General features: G+C 41.1%; 1 protein-coding gene across 28 annotated transcripts in view; it reads left to right on the forward strand.

The window, feature by feature from the left end:
* ANK2 (ankyrin 2) overlaps positions 1-18,477 on the forward strand; it is a 566,593-nt gene that overhangs the window by 274,614 nt on the left and 273,502 nt on the right. For 20 of the 28 annotated variants that reach the window (XR_012158530.2, XM_073340945.2, XM_073340918.2 and 17 more), the window contains exon 1: positions 1,197-2,031. The exons of the other annotated variants lie outside the window; for them this stretch is intronic. Coding sequence is in view for 19 of the 20 variants with exons in the window: in XM_073340945.2 (XP_073197046.2) it covers positions 1,903-2,031 (129 nt within the window). In the remaining variant the exon portion in view is untranslated. Of the gene's footprint in view, positions 1-1,196; positions 2,032-18,477 lie in introns of those variants that run through there. 28 annotated transcript variants of the gene reach the window in all.

The following is an 18,477-nucleotide window of genomic DNA, read 5'->3' on the forward strand; positions in this document are numbered from 1 at the left end:
TAGGCATGCATGATAATTATATATGGAAACTATAAAACAACTTTTTGAAAATTTGACCCTTAATATTTGTGGGATCATCAAAGTTAAATGTGGCATATTAGTTCTGTTGTAATAATACTCAATAAACACAATTGAGTTAGAGGGGTGTAAACCTAGTGTAAGATTAGGATTAGGCCCAAGATTTGAGCCACTGTCATATGTAACAGATCACAAGACATCTGTTAATGTTTTGGTTATGCCGTTTTATCATTAATTTATAGTGTCTAGTTTTAGTAGTAGTTGGGCCAATTTCATCCTTGGTGAAAGCCCACTCAAGTTAGAGGATATAGACCAGGGATTGATTTGGGCCATCTTGTAAAGAATATTTGGTAGATTATTTCCTTTTCCGTCTTTAATTTGGTGAGTTTTAGTGCTGATGTGAGTGAGTTGCAATGTTCTCTACATAGCTGGCATGGTCTGAGCAAATGCTATGCAAAGATCTCTACTGCACCTCAATGCAGCATCCCTGTTCTTCCAACCCAGCCCTGGGGCCTATCTGGCGCTACCAGTTCTGTGGTGGGTTTGGAATGTGGTCAGATGTCCACAAGAGGTTGCCTGCTCTTTTTCACTAGACGTCTGGAAGTTTTAGCATCTCCTGTGCTTAATGTATTTATAGCAGCAAACTACACACCAGAAGATGGGACTAGTATTGTGAGATGGTGCTTTAACTGGGTGATAAGCAGCCAGGGGATGACAGCCCCATCTGTCCTTGATATTAAAGCTATACATTACTGTCTGTGATGTTTGGGGAGGAGATGATTTTTTTTTTTTTTTTTTGGAATTAACAGGATGTTCTTTCTATTTGTTTCTTCTTGTCTCTCTCTTTTAGTCCACAACAGTAATCATCCCTTTTTATCCCCAGCACAGTGCTTTGTAAGTCATCTTAGCAACTGGCTGAAAATAGCCTCTGGCAGTGAATAATAATGACCAGTATACGCTCTATTATTATTATTTTTTTTCCCTCTGTAGAGTTCAGCTGGCTGGGGCAGGCTGAGCTGTGTGCGCACCTCGCTAATGTCCCCCTCAGAGCAGGGTTTGGTTCGCTGCTTAATGCTGCTCTCCTAATGCAGTCTCACGTGGATCCATAAACGGCACAATGAGGGGACTTGAATATTCCTAGCCTTTTTCAGGCTCAGGCACCCGGAGTTTAGTACAGAAGTCGCTACCTGCAGGTGAGCAGGCTGCAGCTGGTCTCCTCTGAACCCAGCAGCTTTTGCTTCGGGTTTTATTTTAATTTCAATTTAAAGCAAGGGAAGAAGGAAAGGAAGAGAAGGGGGGAAAGACATATCGTGTGCTCTAGCACAGGCAGTCGCAGCAGCAGCAGCAAGAGCAGCAAGTCATTAAGTCAGACTGCACCATTTTATTCTCACCCTGCGTAGAGGTGATGCTGGAAACTGGAAGAAGCTGTCCACCCTTCTCTCCACTTGATGGTTACACAGAGGTGGCTTCTACCTGGCTCTAGTCAGAAGAGACAGTCTGTCTGGAGGAGTCCCAAAACACCTTCCTAATTTGGTGATGTGTGTTTAAAGGATGGATTTTTTCAGCTGATCTGAAGCTTGTCTTCACTGACAATCACTGCAAATGTGAAGTGGTTTCAGGCTGGTATTAGGCGTTCATCTGACTGCTATCTACATATGTGTGTGTGGCTTTGATTTAGAACATGTTTATGTTGTGCTGACTTATGAGTGCTGCAGAGGCTGGAGCAGAGCTGTGACCTATCACAAGATGCTGAAGGAGGAAGAGCTGATTATACTGTGAAGTTTTGGCTCACCAGCAGGGTCCCTGCGGAAAACCCCCCACAAATTCTCTGGATAGCCTTCTGGTGGATATTGATGCTTTGGAGCTGGTGTTTCCCGTTCCAAAATGGCTCATGCTGCTGCGTCTATTAAAAAAGTTCGGGAGGCCGAACTCGATGAGAGGGAGAGAAATCTCGAGAAGGAGAGGAAAAAGCAGCGGAAAATCCCTAGGGAGCGGGTAGATCGAAAACGCAAGGTATGAGGAATAATTCCCACCCATGCCCTTCCCTCTCTACGCAGGGCAGGGACACAGGTGTCTACCAGCAGCACTTGTAATACTCTCTCCTTTGCTTTTCTCCTTTTTTGGGATCATATTTCCCATTTGCCTCCTTCCCATCATTTCTGCACTCAGACTGCACCTAGGCTAGCTGCAATGAGATGAAAGTGCTACCAGACATGGCAGCCCATAGCCACATAGATATGTGCAAGTAAAGATGGCCAGGGGCGCTAATATGGCCTTCCTTCCTCAATCCCCCAAAGATCTGGAGCTCTGTTTCATCATTCAGGGACCAGGTGTTTCATGTCTCCAGCTGATCTGAAGCAGTTGTCAGGGAGGGAGTGGGTGCTGATTTTGTGCTTTGCAGTATTAAGGTGCATTTTGTGCTTTGTGATATCCCTTCCCCCCTTTTTCTTCCTATTTTCGCTCCATGCCTCCTAAATTATTAGCATACAGCCTTTCAATCAAAGCTGGATGCTACATACAGACTCTGTTCCAGTGCTGGAGCTATAGGATGGGTTGTTATTCAGTCAGGCATCAGTAACTGGTACTGTGTTTCAAGCTGTAATTCAATGTATTTACACTGTACACTGCAGGTGTATTTTTTTAGCTTTGGTTTAAAACACAAGTCTGCAATCTGTCATTTTCTCTTCCGCTGCTGATGAACATTCTTGAGTCTCTGTGGGAAATGGCTTTGGCTACTCTTATTTCTGATTTTGGAAGGTTTCTATCAATTCATAGTTAGATACTGTTATTCTTAAAAACTGTATTAGAAATGAGGAGCTAGTCTTAATTGGTTGCATTTAACACCCTCCCCTTCCCCCCCAATCCAAACAACAACACCCAGAATAAAAGATACAGGTACATGATTTATTTGCCAGATCTTTGTATAGTTTGCAACATTTTAGAGAAAAAATTGTGAGAAAAAATAATAAGAATTGAGATTTAAGTACCTTAACAAGCTGTTGTTAAAGATGCCTTTAGGACTAAATTGTACTGAGGATGCACCTGCTGTCAGTCTTTTCTTGACCATTATTCTTTTCCTGCCATATCAGAAATCTCAAGCTTATTGTTGTGTGCATTTTAACATATTTCTGACATTGCCTTTTGATCCATTCCTAAATAAATTGCTTACTGCATCGTACCTAAGATGGATAATTTTCTCCCTTTCTTTTTGTATTGCATTTCATGTATATTCTCTTGAGACCCACAGGTTTGTCAGTAAACAGCAAAGAAATAGGATCTCACAGTAGTACATTTTGATTTACAGCTCCTTTTAGCAACCCTTTGGGGTTCCAAGCCCATCTATTCCAATGGCCAAGCTGAGAACTTTGGAATTCATCTTATTTCCATATCATTAAGTAGTGGGATTATTTTTTTCAACGGCCTGTATTAAAATAAATAAATAAATTAAAATTACTAGGCTGTTGACACCTTATGGGACACACTGATATAGTCTCCTAGATTTTAAAAGGCTTTGTTTACAGAGTTCATTAAGTTGCATTAGAATTCTTTTTATCAGAGCAGGAATGTCATTTCTAATATACGTAGTGTTTGAATGCCTGGAACAGAGCTGCTTGGGGCAGATTGTGATTATTTTACTAATCCCCTAAATGGGACACTACAGCATAAGCTAGTTTTTATGATTACATTTTTGATTGTGGCAATTCCCGAAAAATAGCGTCCTTTCTCTGCTTGGTGGGGGGTGTTTGTCCTTGCTGGAGGGCCTTTCCACGTATATCCATTCCTCACACTCACTCATGCACGTACATGGCCAGAACATCCGTTATTTTCACTGACTTGCCTTTCAAAAAGCCTTCCCTGGTCTGTACATTTGTTTGTTTCAAACATGGATACTCTGACCTTAATTAAAGCTAGACAGAATTAAAGCTGACCTTCCTGGCATATCCTTTCCCAGAGTGCTGCATAACCCTGATTGGAACCAGGCAGACTCAGGGCTGTCCGCATGTTTGTAATATGGTAATAGAGTTGGTTGATCAGATTTTCATATCTCAGAAGCAGCAATAGGTCACTGCTTGGGAAATACCAAGCTGCTGTTTGCTTTTGTTCCTTGTTAATATTCGGCCACCGACCTCACTTCTATTTTCCTTTTACTGCAGCTGCACACTCGCTGTTACATAAATAGCTGCTTAGGTTGCGAAACAAACTTGTGTTCAAATGGAGTGGGTGTGGCTTAGATTAACAAATATCTTTTTCTTGTTCTTTTTGTGTGAGATACGTAATGGCAGAAGCATGATTGCTATGCCGCGTGTATATGATGTACGGTATATAATAGATATTTATGCATTTAAATTGACGAAGGAATACAAATCCCTCTACCGCAAAGTGATGAGCATGTCCTGCCATGTGATGAGCCCCCTCAGTTCCCTTCACTGGGAGATGAAAGCCATCAGCATATTGCAGGTCAGGCCAATAATGGCTTCAAATAAACGAGTGGTGCTTGATTACTCTCTAGCATCTGGTGCTTTGGTAATGGTGAGGATACTGTTTTAGCTTCACTATCTATTTAAATTCCATTTTGTCGGGTTGGCTGGATTTTAAGTACAACAGGGGTCCATTTTGTTTGTGGGATCAGTAGAGGGAGAGAGAATATGATGATAATAAGGTGTTGGAAACTCTCTCTGAAATATCTCCTTTAAAGATTATTGTATACTGGATATGTGGGGCAGTGCTCCATTAGCCCAGAAGGGAATTTCTCTTACTTTCTCACTGGCCCTGAAGCGTCCTCATTTTGCCAGAGGAGCAGGATAAGGTTGACTAATTTAGCTCTCCCCTGCTACCAGGACATGGGGTCTTTACTACTTTACTGTAAAGTACTGTACTTCCCCTGTCTTCCAGGATACTGCCAGGTATGTGTTGTTTGCTGCTTTGCTCCATCCATAGCCTTTTTTTTTTTTTTTTGGCGGGGGCGGAGAGGAAGGGAGGTGTTGTTGCATCCTCATGAATAGTGGTAGTGTCTGCTACTGCTCATAAGTTTCCCTAGTAGCAGCTGAGTAAAATGATTCAATCTTCTCAGTTTCACCATGTTTACAGGGTTCTGAATAGCAAAAGTGAAACCAACCAGAATCTTCTTAACTTCACTGTTGCTGTAGCTTGACATAGCTGTGAACAATAACAGAGGCTCTGGAACTATCTGCCTGCAGAGTAAGGAAGATGATATTGCATCAGTGTTCACACTTCCTGTAGTGCAGTTCTTGTTCGAAGGCTTTCTTCACAATCATTGAGCTAGAATGTTAATTTTGAAGAAATTGAAGCTTTTAATTCTTTAGAAATTGATGGGTTAGCCAACATCTCCCCTCACTGGAAGAAACCTCAATTTAGCGCTCTCAGACAAATGAAAACATTTACCCCTCCTCCCGCCAGAATCTACTTTTGTGCATTCTGCTCATCAGTTCTGGGCCTGATTCTCCTCTCAGTTGTACCAATTTTACCCTGGTTTAGCTGCAATGACGCTAAGATTTACTCTTGCTTCACAGTAATGTAACTGAATCAGATTTCTCAGGGTCTTCTGTATATAAAAAAAAGTAGATAAGTAGAGCCTAATTCTGCTCTTCTTGTAGTCAAATGGAAGCTTTTCAGTTTTCTATATACAGTGCTTATGTATAATATAATCACAGATATTGGTATATGCAAATACTGTATGAAATATACATAGGCAAACATGAAAAAACCAACACATGGTTATATTGGATACCTAAATGTCTCAGGTGCATTAAAAGCTCAAAGCCATTACAGGTAATATCTATTATTGGACCAACTTCTGTTGGTGAGAGAGGCAAGCTTTCGACACAGCTACAGTGTCTAAATCCTATTTTCAGAGGTGTCTTAGGGTGTTAAGGGCCGAAGTCCCATTCACTTTCAGTAAGACTGAGGACTAGTCTACACTGGCAACGCTAAAGCCACAGCCGCAGCCGCACTTTAACATGGCTTGTGTAGTCACAGCAGAGTGCTGGGAGAGAGCTCTCCCAGTGCCCTAAAAAACCCACCTCCATGAGAGGCGTAGCTCCCAGCGCTGGTGCACTGTCTACACTAGCGCTTTACAGCACTGAAACTTGCTGCGCTTGGGCGGGGGGGAGGGGGGAGGTGTTTTTTTACACGCCTTAGTGAGAAAGTTGCAGGGCTGTAAACTGCCCGTGTAGACAAGCCCTTAGGCACGAGTCCTTATTTTGAAGTGTTTACAGTATTGTCCCTTTCATCCAAAGTTCTCAAAGAATCTGCAATCATTAAGGCTGTCTCTACACTGCTCCCCCATTTGGACTACAAGGGTGTGAATAGCAGTGTGCACCAAAGTGCTGTGCTGCATCTCCACTGTGTGGGCACTGCGGACGTGAACTAAAAGGTTCCTGCTTTGCATTAATGTAGTTCTGTTCGAAAAGGATTACAGTCATGTGCACTAGGAACCTTTTACTTTGCACCTGCAGTCTCCATCCTGGGGAGTTACAGTGTAGCACTTTGGTACTGACTGCTGCTCACACTCCCATAGTTTGAATTGCACAGCTGTATGTGTAGACAAGCCCTAAGCTTCACAGTGCTTTTGCAAGATAGGTGAATATGATCCCCATTTTATAGAAGGCAATCTGTCCCTGGCATTAACCACTATGCAATACTCAGCCATCTGTCTCATTCAGAACCTCCTGCTTTTTCACATTCCAAGCAGTTCTATTTTTCCGTAGGTGTTGTCTGAAGCAGCTTTCCTTATGCCAAACTGTTGAAGGGGGAAAAACACTTTATACTGTACAAATATAATAGTTGATCTGATTCAAAAATATACCTCCAAAAGGCCACCTATAGTGGTTCTGTTGACCTGTTTGACTTTGACAACCTGTCCTAACATCTTCTAAGGCAGCTGGAACATCCACCACTTTTTAGTCAAAGAAAGGGAAATGAAACAGAAGTATCTCAATGGTCCTGTCTGCTACCACCTTCAATACCCTAAGGGATGTAAAAACTCGCATTCTACTGCTGCTAGACAATACACACAGAAGGACAAAGACAGAGGTAGAATCAAAAGTCTGCTGCTGTCAGCAAACTTCAGAAGATGTGTGCTTGCAGCAGAATTTAGCACCACGTAGGTAGTCATAGTCCCCTGAATATTTGCTGAAGACAGTGGCCTTGAATTTCCAAGCATTCTCTGCTTTCCCTCAATATCAAGGAGTAAAGAACATGCTTTCCCTCCATTAAACTCCTGGCATGGTGCAGTTTTCGAAACTGCAGAGAGAAATCATGTTTCATGAAAAGCATGTCACTGGAAGGTTTGGAAGGTAATGCACTTATATAACGCTATGCTTAGAAAATCATGGTTCTTCTTTGAGAGATGGTCCCTATTGAATTTCACTGAGGGTTATGCGCATACTCCTGGAGCCAGAGCTTTTCAAAATAGTACTATCCGTTGGTCCTTTGCATTGCCTTGTGGTTTCGCCTGAGATGATAAAGGGTGGGGCGGACTGACCATGTATTCAGTTCCTTCTCACTGCTTCATGGTCTGAGTCAGAGCTGCTGGTTGTTTTCGTCTGAGGTGACACACTTTCCAAACTTCCCAGAAAACCTTTTTATTTTCATACATATTCATACATATTTTGGGATTTCACTGATTTTGTAGTAGTTTTAGTGTTCGTAGTAAATTTTATAGGGTTAAGGATTTTGCAACACCACTTTTGGTGGTTTTTCGCCAATCTATTATCCCCTCCCCGCCTTCTGGGTCTGGATTATGCCGAAGATGCCAGGATTCAAGGTCTGCCCTGCCTGCCCTTGTTAGTTTTTTGAGGTTTAGGAACTTGCTGGGCCAGGAAAATGGTAACTTGTCATGTGATGTATAGGCTTCATCCTGGGAATGGTCAGGGAATAGTTCAGTCTCTCTGGAAAGGGCCTGCATTTCCATGCCTTTCCTGTAAGGGTGTGCATGGTAGTGGGATAGTGCCCAATTAATGAATTCCCCAGCATTCTCAGAAAGGGAAGAGAGATTCAGAATGATATGGCAGCCTGGGGAAGATGTATACTTCAGGGAGAGATCCGGGAGTAGGGCTTTCCTCCTTGTTCCTCAGAGTCTTAGCTCATGACAGGATGCTTATTGCCTCTCACGCAGGTGCAGTAAGCTGCCTGGTTGGTGTGTTTAGGACTTGTGTTTAGCTCTGAAAAGGGAAGTGACTTTTCATCATTTGCAGCAAAACACACTTCCCATATGTCTGAACCTTTCTCAGGCACCAGAGTCTTTGGACTAATCCTGTTTGGGCTGGTCTGTTGTGGCATTTACTATGTGTTTTTTCTCCAGCTCAGTGGCTGTATCTTCTTTGTGTCAATGTTCAGTTGATGACCACAACAAACTTCCTTTCTATTCCATAGGATTCCAGGGGGTTCATCTGCTTTTTCGTCAGAAGGAAAAAGCTTTTGGTGTTTAATACTTGGTAAAAAAAATAGTAATACACCGGACCCTCGTTAGAATGCGGGATTTGGGATCCATGCGTGGTACCATGTTAACATGGGGACCGCGTTAAAATGAATCGCAATTAAAGTAATTAAATTTGGGATCCATGGCCGCGACCGTGTTCTATGCGAACTCACGCTATATAGACGTGCGTTCTAGTGACGGTCCGGTGTATCTTTTTATTTAGATGGCACCATCCCTTAAGGCCTTCGAGCTCATAACTATTTATTATATATTACTTGTTATTATATACTACTTGTAATTGACTTAGTACCTGCAATGTATACGGCATATTACTGCATATCCTTTCCAACAATGTATGAATAAACCTAAATTAGGCAGACCAAACATAAACAGCTAAGTTTCAGGAAAGAGAAAGGGAGGAGACCGTGTCAGACAGGAAATCTAAGTTGAAGAACTAAGTGAAAAACATAACACCGCCATCAGCATCATCCTGAAAAAAGAAACAAGGCCCAATACAGTATGGAAATGGCATAAAACCAGGACGGGAGAATGAGATTGACCTTTTCTGTATCCTCCCAAACTGTATAAAATAAAAAAGGAAACAATAAATTATTAGGCTTTGTCTGAGAGGATGCTGTGTGTATATAATAGACAATTAAGGAACACACAGTGACTACCTGTGTTTAAATGTACAATAAAGTCAAGTAGTATTATTGCTTATACTGGTTTTTTCCAGGAGAGTTTCATGTTGTCTTTAGCAGTTAAACTAGGAACAACGCACACAACAGCAAGAAATAATAAAAGCCAAGGAATGTAGTTAAGACTGACGATTACTAATTCCCTTGACTATGAAGGAAAAGGAAGTAATTTCCACTTCCACTTGAAATTTCCTGGCCTTTTTATGACCTTTTTTATTGGTTTATAGTCCAACCATAACGGTATTTAAATGTAGTTTTAAAATTTAATTTCCTTGGCTATTTTTAAAGATAAGGTTCATTTTATTGTGACAGGAACATAAACATATGTGGTCAGCTTTTTCAAGATACATATCTATCCAAGTGAACTACTGATCTCTTGGATAAATATGCATTTATGCATCTTTTAAAATTAAATTATTACATATTCAGGCTCTTTCAGAAGGTATTGTGGCAGTGTGAAAGTTTGCAGTAGACTGGACAGTCTATTCACTAATGATATTAAGCCCTACTATTGGACTCTGCTATAATGGGCCCTGCTATTGACCCCAGGCCTTCCAGGTTCTTAGGCAAAAACCTTAGCTGCTATGCCAGGGAACTGCACTGAACTGGAGCTCCTGACCAACAGCCTTAGAGCTAAAGGCCTACGTGCCCACAGCAGCCGTGTCCCAGCTCCTGATTGGAGGGACGGGCAGCACTGTCATTGGTACCTGAACTATATAAAGACCCCAGCAGGAAGAGGAAGCTGTCTGAGCAACAGTCCAGTACTGCTGATTGCTCCTCAGATGGCTATGCCTTCCTTTTGAGGCCACTTATGACTCTTCCTTGTCGCCTTGCTGCCTCGCCTGACCCTGCCTTGCACCTCATCTGACCTTGCCTCCCCAACTCACTGACCCAGCCCATTGGATTGGATCTTTTGGCTATTGAAACCTTGGAATAACTCTGACTAGTTAGACTAGACTGGACTACCTCCAATATGTACAGACCTGCTGGCTACCTGCACACACGAGACTACTGCTCTCGCTTGTCCGCTAGCCTGCCTTGGTCACCAGTTATTACAAATGGCTAGATTGTACCTTTGCCTTACTTACGCAAGTAGGGTGATTGTCCTGGGCATGAACTTCCAAGGGATGGTGAACTGCTGTGCAGCTCAGCTTTTTTCCCCCTCTCCACTCTTGATTGGCTGTCTTTTTGGGGCGTGTGTGTGTGTTTTTTCTCTCCTAGCATGCTTACTTGGCTGAGTATGGGAGTGAGGCCTCAGCCCACATCTCTTCTTGGCTGAGTAAGACATACTTGGGCTTTGGGTCCAGGTAAGGTGTGGAGTACAACCTCTGCTCTCTGATACTTTGTGCGATAATGGGTGGTGGGGAAGCGCCAGGAGTAGGCAGATCCTTGTCTTCCGTCCCAACTCCCCAACACAAACCCCCACTCCCTTCCTACTTCTGTGGGAAGGCTTGGAGGAGAAGTAAGCTGCACCCTTTCACAGGGGTTGCAATGACTCCCCCCACCACTACCCTCAAAGCAAGAGGGGAGCAAGGGAGGAATTGTGCCTCAGAGGGGTGCGTCATAAAGTCTCCTAGAGCTCCTGGTGCAGCTCAAGCACTGCTCCTTTCTTATAGCTTGGCCTAAAGTCATACTCTAGCCATTAAGGTGTAAAATGGTACAAATATCTAGCAATGGCTCCATATTTCATTATTTTACTTCAGTAACACCCAGAGGCACTCAGTCAGGCTCATGGCTTCATTGTGCTAGGCACTGTACAGAGGAAAAACAGTCCATTCCCTGAGGAGCTGAATCTATAGGTTTTTGCAGTGATGATATCCAATTGAATAATATGCCTTCACATTTTGTTGCAAGATTGTTCCATAGTGTTAATTGTTTCCATAGAGAAATATTAGGAAAGAGTTGAGTAATGGAGTCCAAATTTTCCACTCATGTTAATTTCTTTTCAGTAAAGGGAACTTTTGCTATAATGTTGTTTTATAAAAAAAAGAGCCATCAAAAGAGGGAAAACCAGCAATGCGTTTCTTGCACCCGTTGTCCCAATCCATTCTGGGGCCTCTTTGCAATACTTTTACAGATATGGATTCCACTTCAATAGCTACAAGGTGGTCAAGAATTGAAGAGAGGAAATTTTAAACCTATACAAGAGGCATTCCTTGTAACCTTTTTTGTTTTGTTTTTAAATGACCTTAGCAGAAGTCTTGTAGTGGTAGCATTGTAAGCCAGACTCTACGTTGCCAGAGAAAAGCATCATTGCAAGAAGGTTTATTTCATGCAATTTTTGATATGACATTTTGTGTTCCACAATTAAAAAGAAACATTTTGAAACCATATTAGGAATGAAGTGTCTCCACCTAATAGTTAACCAATCAAATAGTAAATACTGTTCTGCAGTGTTAATTGAATAATATGAATCCATATAGTTAATAATGTTCTATGGACCTTGAGAGATTACAAGGCCCTGGTATACATCTGACAATAAAGAGGGCATCCAGAGCTTGGAATCTATCAGTTGTGTGTTTGAACAAAACATGTAGGAAAGCCATTTTGTTCATAAAACGTGGCTGTTTTTTAATACATATTTTAATAGCACCCTCACTAAGTAAATACTTGAACGTGTCTTCTCTATTACTCAGTGAATACAGGCGTATTGAAAACAGTACTATTTGTATACAAAGTGAGGAGTTGTCCCATAGCTAAATTGTTCACAGTAACTTTTTAAAACAGTCTGGCAATATTTTATTACTATTGTACATTGGAATAAAACCATTTTAGCGTAAATGCAATAACTGAATGCGTTATTCTGCATAGCGTAGGTCAATGAGATCTACATGGTCATCCCCACCAGCTTCCAGTCATATTCCAATACCCAAATGCAAATTTAGATACAAATGTCCATTAGTGCATACAAAATAACACTAAAAATAGCTTAGAGAATAGGACTGCACTGGGGATAAATCTGCTATCAATAATTAAATGTTCTGCTTTCTAACGTAACTGAAACCTTTTACCTTGAAATATATTTCTTTACTCCTTTCCAATGATCATTTAGGACTTGCTTCTAAATAGACACCTCAACTTCAGTCTTTGCTTAGGGAAGTTTCTGTGACACCAGTGGGAGTTGTCTATGATGGGGACTGGAAGATCATCCCCATAAATTTGTTACCACTAACTTCATGAATTAAGTGATTTTGTTTTTCTTTTTTTATTGATTGTGAAGATATTTTATTTTACCTTACTTTTTTCTCCTACCTAACAACTAACATTTTCTAATTCCTGAAATAATTTTTTAATATTTTATCAGATATTCTGCCTTTGTTATATGCTTATGGCCAACCACATCCAAACTGATTTTTTCAGGTTAGATTTTTACAATTTTATTTTAATACAACTCTAGAGCTAAATGACTGATTTAAAGTGAATTACTTACTTGATTCATTTAGCCTCTTTGCTCACAAATTATCTGAGCAGCTTACAATTTATTAAATAATTTTTTTGTTGCTTGAAGCTATTTTCGATAGTTCTTGGTCTGTACATGGTTCATGAGAAGTTCCCTTTTGAGCAAGTGTCATTCTAAATTCAGTCTGTGTTGGTTAGTTTTGTTGAATGTGTGATATGACTGGATAAACGTAATCGTGGAATCTAGTCTTATGAGGATATGTACCATTTACAAGTTCAAATATCCCTTTCTGAAAATATATTTTAATATGCACTTAAAGGCTTAGGGCCTAACCCAACTCTCATTGTCATCAATGGAAAGATTCAACTTAAATGGAAGCTGGATTGGACCCTCTGTGAACATTCCTGTCAGTAAACTCATTCTCTAGACTATTTACAAAATGGAATCAGACACAGATAAAGCAAATTATTTTTTTGTTTGAGTAAATATTTGCACACGCCTTTCTAAGGTGCTTGTCCATCTCTGTACTATCCAGAAAGAGTGGAAACTAAACCCTACAAACATGGAAGGCCAAATTTTGCTCTCATTTACCGAATTCAATGGGATTTTGCATGTGCAAATGAGAACAAAATTTGCCAATGTGTGTCCAATATAGAAATGGAGATCACACCGATATAAGTGGAAAGGAACAAGAATAACAACCAGACACTTCCTTTGCGACATAATATACAAGTTGTCAGTGCACTTCTATTTCAGAGATTGAGAAATCAAGAAATAGATCTATGAAGATGGGATGATACAGTTAAGGTCAGGAGTCAGGACACACTACGGGTATGGGACCAGCTTCTGAGCTTAGTTACATAGTGGCAAATTCACAGAAGCAAATGAATTTATTTTGAATTTACAGTGGTGTACCTGAGCTAAGTATTGTTATTGATACAAAGAATGTTTCCCTGTCAGATGATGCAAGTGTTATAATATATGTTTGTTTGCAGTGTTGTTGTAGCCATGTTGGTCCCAGTGAGTTCATTTGTGAGTGTAGCGATTTTCTGGTTTCACCCACGTAATTGACTATGCTCTCCAATGAAAAATGATAAAAGACAAAAACTTTTCACAAAATGTTCACTCCACATCTAATCTTTCAGTCCTCATCTTCAAAGGAAACACGGATAACACCTTCAAAAGTTGAGCCTAGGAGCTTAAATTCATAATGTTGCTACACACTAAAAATCATTTTCTTAAGAAAAACACTGGATTTGTGGCTTATCACAACAATCTGTAACACACTAGCCCCCCACCTTTTTTTTTTTTTAAATTTGCCCTGTGACTTTAAGGGTGTCAACAGGCTACTTCACCTTGAATGGTCCCATAGCATATGTGTTAACTATCTATGGTAAACATTTGTACAACCTTGTATTTAGCTGTCACACTCTTAAGTACTTTTCCCAGACTGGAAGAAGAGCTCTGTGTAGCTCGAAAGCTTGTCTCTTTCACCTCCAGAAGCTGGTCCAATAAAAGATGTTACGTCACCCACCTTGTCTCTCTTATAAAATATTAGTGTATGAAGTATAATATATAGTGCAAACCCTTACTCACCTGAGAGGTCCCATTTCACTTGAATAGGCCTGCTTCCATGAGTAACTGTTCACAGATCCTTAGCAGTAATAGTTATATGAATTGTGTGTGTCAAAGTGAACTGTTAATTGGGGGCAGGTTTCACTCCTTCAGGAGTGATGAACCAGATGAGAAAAGTCTGAGTGTCAGGTAGTTAAGAACTTGGGGGACAGATTTTGGGAGATTTGGGACCGGAAGGGCTATTGCAGCAACCCTGGAAGGAATACCTAGGCTGGAGAAAGCCTAGGTGAAACATTGTGCCTGTAGGCTGGCTGCTGGTATCAGAGCTCTGAGCCATAACGTTAAGGCACCCACAGTTATCAGGCAGGTGGTGATCTCCTAAACCTCACAATGGATGCAGAAACATTTGTAAATGGATTGTTTGAGACTAAAAGTGAATTATATTTGCAAAACAATCAGCTTACCCAATGTTTTCACTAGCAATGGCATATGGTATGTAAATGACTTAGAGTTTTGCCTGAATAATGCGTGCAGGCTCCATAGCAACTCGATGAAATGAATGATACAGCCTCATTATAGCTACAGGTTTCAGAGTAGCAGCCGTGTTAGTCTGTATTCGCAAAAAGAAAAGGAATACTTGTGGCACCTTAGAGACTAACAAATTTATTTGAGCATAAGCTTTCGTGAGCTACAGCTCACTTCATCGGATGCATACTGTGGACTGTATGCATCCGATGAAGTGAACTGTAGCACACGAAAGCTTATGCTCAAATAAATTTGTTAGTCTCTAAGGTGCCACAAGTATTCCTTTTATTATAGCTACAGTGATCTCTCTTGAAAAGCCAGCATTTACCAGCTGTTATCACACCATGACACCTATTCTAAGTATACTAAAGCACTCCAGATACCTTAGTGTGGTAACTCTTGGTAAATGATCACTTTAAATGGTGATCACTATGCTAGAATTGTTTTTAAGAACACAAAAAGGAATAAAAAACTTTGAAAGACTTACCTTTGATTGTCACAGATGACAAGCAATGGAAAACGGTCTGTAGCATGGTCCAAAAGGTGCAGAAACCCATGTGTACATTTATTTCCTTGTAGTAATTTCCTACCTAGCTCTTTTTACCTGAGAGACACTAATAAAGTCGAGTCTAGGTAGGACTTACTCCCCTGAAATGGTACCAACAAAGAATCCTCAAACAAACGGAGTCTGAAACACTTTATTCCAGGAGTGGGCAAACTTTTTGGCCTGAGGGCCACATCGGGGTTCTGAAACTGTATGGAGGGCCAGGTAGGGAAGGCTGTGCGTCCCCAAACAGCCTGGCCCCCACCCACTATCCACCCCCTCACACTTCCTGCCCCCTGACTGCCCCCCTCAGAACCCCTGACCCATCCAAGCCCCCCTGCTCCTTGTCCTGTGACTGCCCCCTCCCGGGACCCCCTGTCCCTAATCCCCCCCACAGACCCCACCCCCTAGCCAACCCACCCTGCTCCCTGTCCCCTGACTGCTCCCTATCCACACCCTTGCCCCCTGACAGGCCCCCTGGGACTCCCACGCCTATCCAACCCCCCCTGTTCCCCGTCCCCTGACCGCCCCCCCAGAACCTCCACCCCATCCAACCACCCACTGCTCCCTGCCCCCTGGCGGCCCCTGTCCCTTATCCAACCCCTCCCCGCCCCCTTACTGTGCCACTCAGAGTACCAGAAGCTTGCAGCCTGCTGCGTAGAGCGCTGGCGACACAGTGAGCTGAGGCTGCAGGGGAGGGGCCGGGGGCTAGCCTCCCCGGCCAGGAGCTCAAGGTCCGGGCAGGACGGTCCTGCGGGCCATAGTTTGCCCACCTCTGTTTTATTCCAATGCACAGAACTGAACACTACATGGTAGCAATGGAGAATAGCCTCAAAGAATCCTCATCCATAACTGTCTTTCCAGGATTAATTTTGAAACCTGAATGGTTACCATAATCTTTCTGGGAATCAGTTAGTGCCTGTCTCCCCCCTAGTGGAGAATTACATATTTTATTATTGTTCAGCCATGCTGGTGGATGTGATTTAATCAGGCTGCAACTTCATTCACTTAAAATACCTGGGAGTATCTGGCATCAAATGGTACAGTGTCGGTTGTCATCCTTTCCTGAATCATTTCACATAAACTCCACGCTCCCTTCTCTTGCCTCATCCCAGTAAAAGAGGGCCTCACTAAGGCTACATGGGGTATAAATACCTCTTCTAGTCAGCACCAAGGGCAGTGCAGTGTCCATCCCTACAAAATTCCCCTCTTCTTTTTGTTGCAAGACAGCCCTTAAAGGGCAATGCTCTTGTTCCTCCATCTAGTTGGACAAAACCCTTTCCATGAAGGGCACAGTTGGGCACATTCTATTTTTTTTGCCAATTTTTGTACATGAAAGTTTTCCAAAATGGAGCATCTCTGTGGAGGGGGAAAAAAAAACTTTGAACATCTGAGGATCTACTCTACCAAAACAAAAAACTATCTGCCAGATTCTCATAGCTGGTATCAACTGCTGTAATTCCATTGAGTTCTGTAGAGTTACACCAGTTTACACCAGCAGAGGGTCTGTCCCAGTAAATTTTGTTTTTAACCATGGGTGCAGAGTTCTAGAGAAGAATTTGATGCTTGTTCTTGGCCCTGGATATGTGGAATAACTGCATTGAAATGGAAGAGAAAAGCTTTGAGGTAATCTAAGAGAAGCAATGTATTGCTTGTTTTTAAATTTGTACATAGTAAGAAGGATAAAGTAGCCTCAATTCTCTATTTAGGCTTAATTTAACCATATTTGAAAGTTATTTGTGGTGTACTAAGCAGTAAAATGTTCTTTTTGTTCTAGCAATACTTGATATTTTCAGCAATGAGCCCTGGTGCAGTCTAAATCACTGGTGTTTTCTAGCAATCTTCATCAATCCAGAATATAGGAGGAGATCATTGATCACTCACTTTGAACCATCTCTGATTAAACTACCGTAATTGTAATATGCAAGCATGATGCTACAAGATCAAAACAGTTGAGAAGCAATTTTATTTTTAGAATTGATCTTGGAGATAATAACATAAGATTATGGCAAGAAAAATTTGTGATTTAAACAACTGTCAAGATAGGACACACTTAATTAGATAAATAGAAACATAAGGGTGAAATGCTGTCCCCATAGGAGTTTTTTGTCAGTGATTTCAAAAGGGCCAGGATTTTATCCAGAGTGATTAAAAAGCTGTAGATAATTAACCTCAAGTTTTGTAAGAACTTCACAGTATAATAACACTTTGCACTTTACATCTTTAAACTGCTTGACAATATTAGCTCACGCCTCAGAACACCTTTGTGCAGTAGGTAGGTAAGTATTATTAACCCACTTTATGGAAAACAAAATTGAGATGCAGAGAGGCTAAAAAAAACTTGCCCAAGGCTGCAAAAGGGAATCGGTGTGAGAAACTGATCTTTTGAATTACCGCATGCAGATTTATAGGAACTATAGTGCTACATCGGATGATAATAGCATAACAAGTTATATGGTGAGAAATATGAGACAATAAATGTAACTTTAGTGCCAGGTCCGGCAAAACTATTTTCAGGCAAAACCTTATTCAGCCAACCAAATACAAGTAGAAGTGCCTCTGAAGTCATTGGTACTGGCATGAGTAATGATTTTGCAGGACCAGAATAACGTTTTGTATAGTCCCATTTATCCTTACTGTATTCCAAAATCATTTACAGACTTTGTATAGTTACAGAACTAAAATGGTTAGCAGGGGGAGAAAGAGATTAAAAGTTTTAAGGAGAGAGATGTGTGCAAATGAGATGGTGTCCTTGAGGCAAAGAAACACAGGATGGCTATTTCCAACATCGGGAGCTGCAGATATTCGTATACTATGAATTTAATGCCATTTAAGAATGTGATTGCTTGTCTCAGCATTTACAAAGAAGCCGTATGTATTTTGAACTCCTTTGAAGATACGTTTCAAATATTCTGCCTTTGTCGGTAGTGGTGATAGTTTAAAAAGTAAAGTTCCACGGGTTAAGCTTCCCCCGTACCATGTTCTCTCATTCTTAAATTTGTTCAGGTATATAGGATACAGAAGTCAGCACTAGAATAACAAGAACAAAAGGGATGTTTTGGAAGAATAAACATCTGATAAGACAGGACATGAATCTGAAGACTAAATACTGACTCTTAAAAACGTACATTTGGTCTGTGTTAAATTATATCTGTGAAATATGGACATTAAAACAATTAATAATAAAGAAATTACAATCTTTCTAATTATGGATTTAGAGAAGAATTCTGAAAATATCATGGATAGACTGAGTAACCAATGAAAAAGTATTGGAGAT

The sequence above is a fragment of the Lepidochelys kempii genome, chromosome 4, assembly GCF_965140285.1.
Source record: "Lepidochelys kempii isolate rLepKem1 chromosome 4, rLepKem1.hap1, whole genome shotgun sequence".
NCBI lineage: Eukaryota > Metazoa > Chordata > Testudines > Cheloniidae > Lepidochelys > Lepidochelys kempii.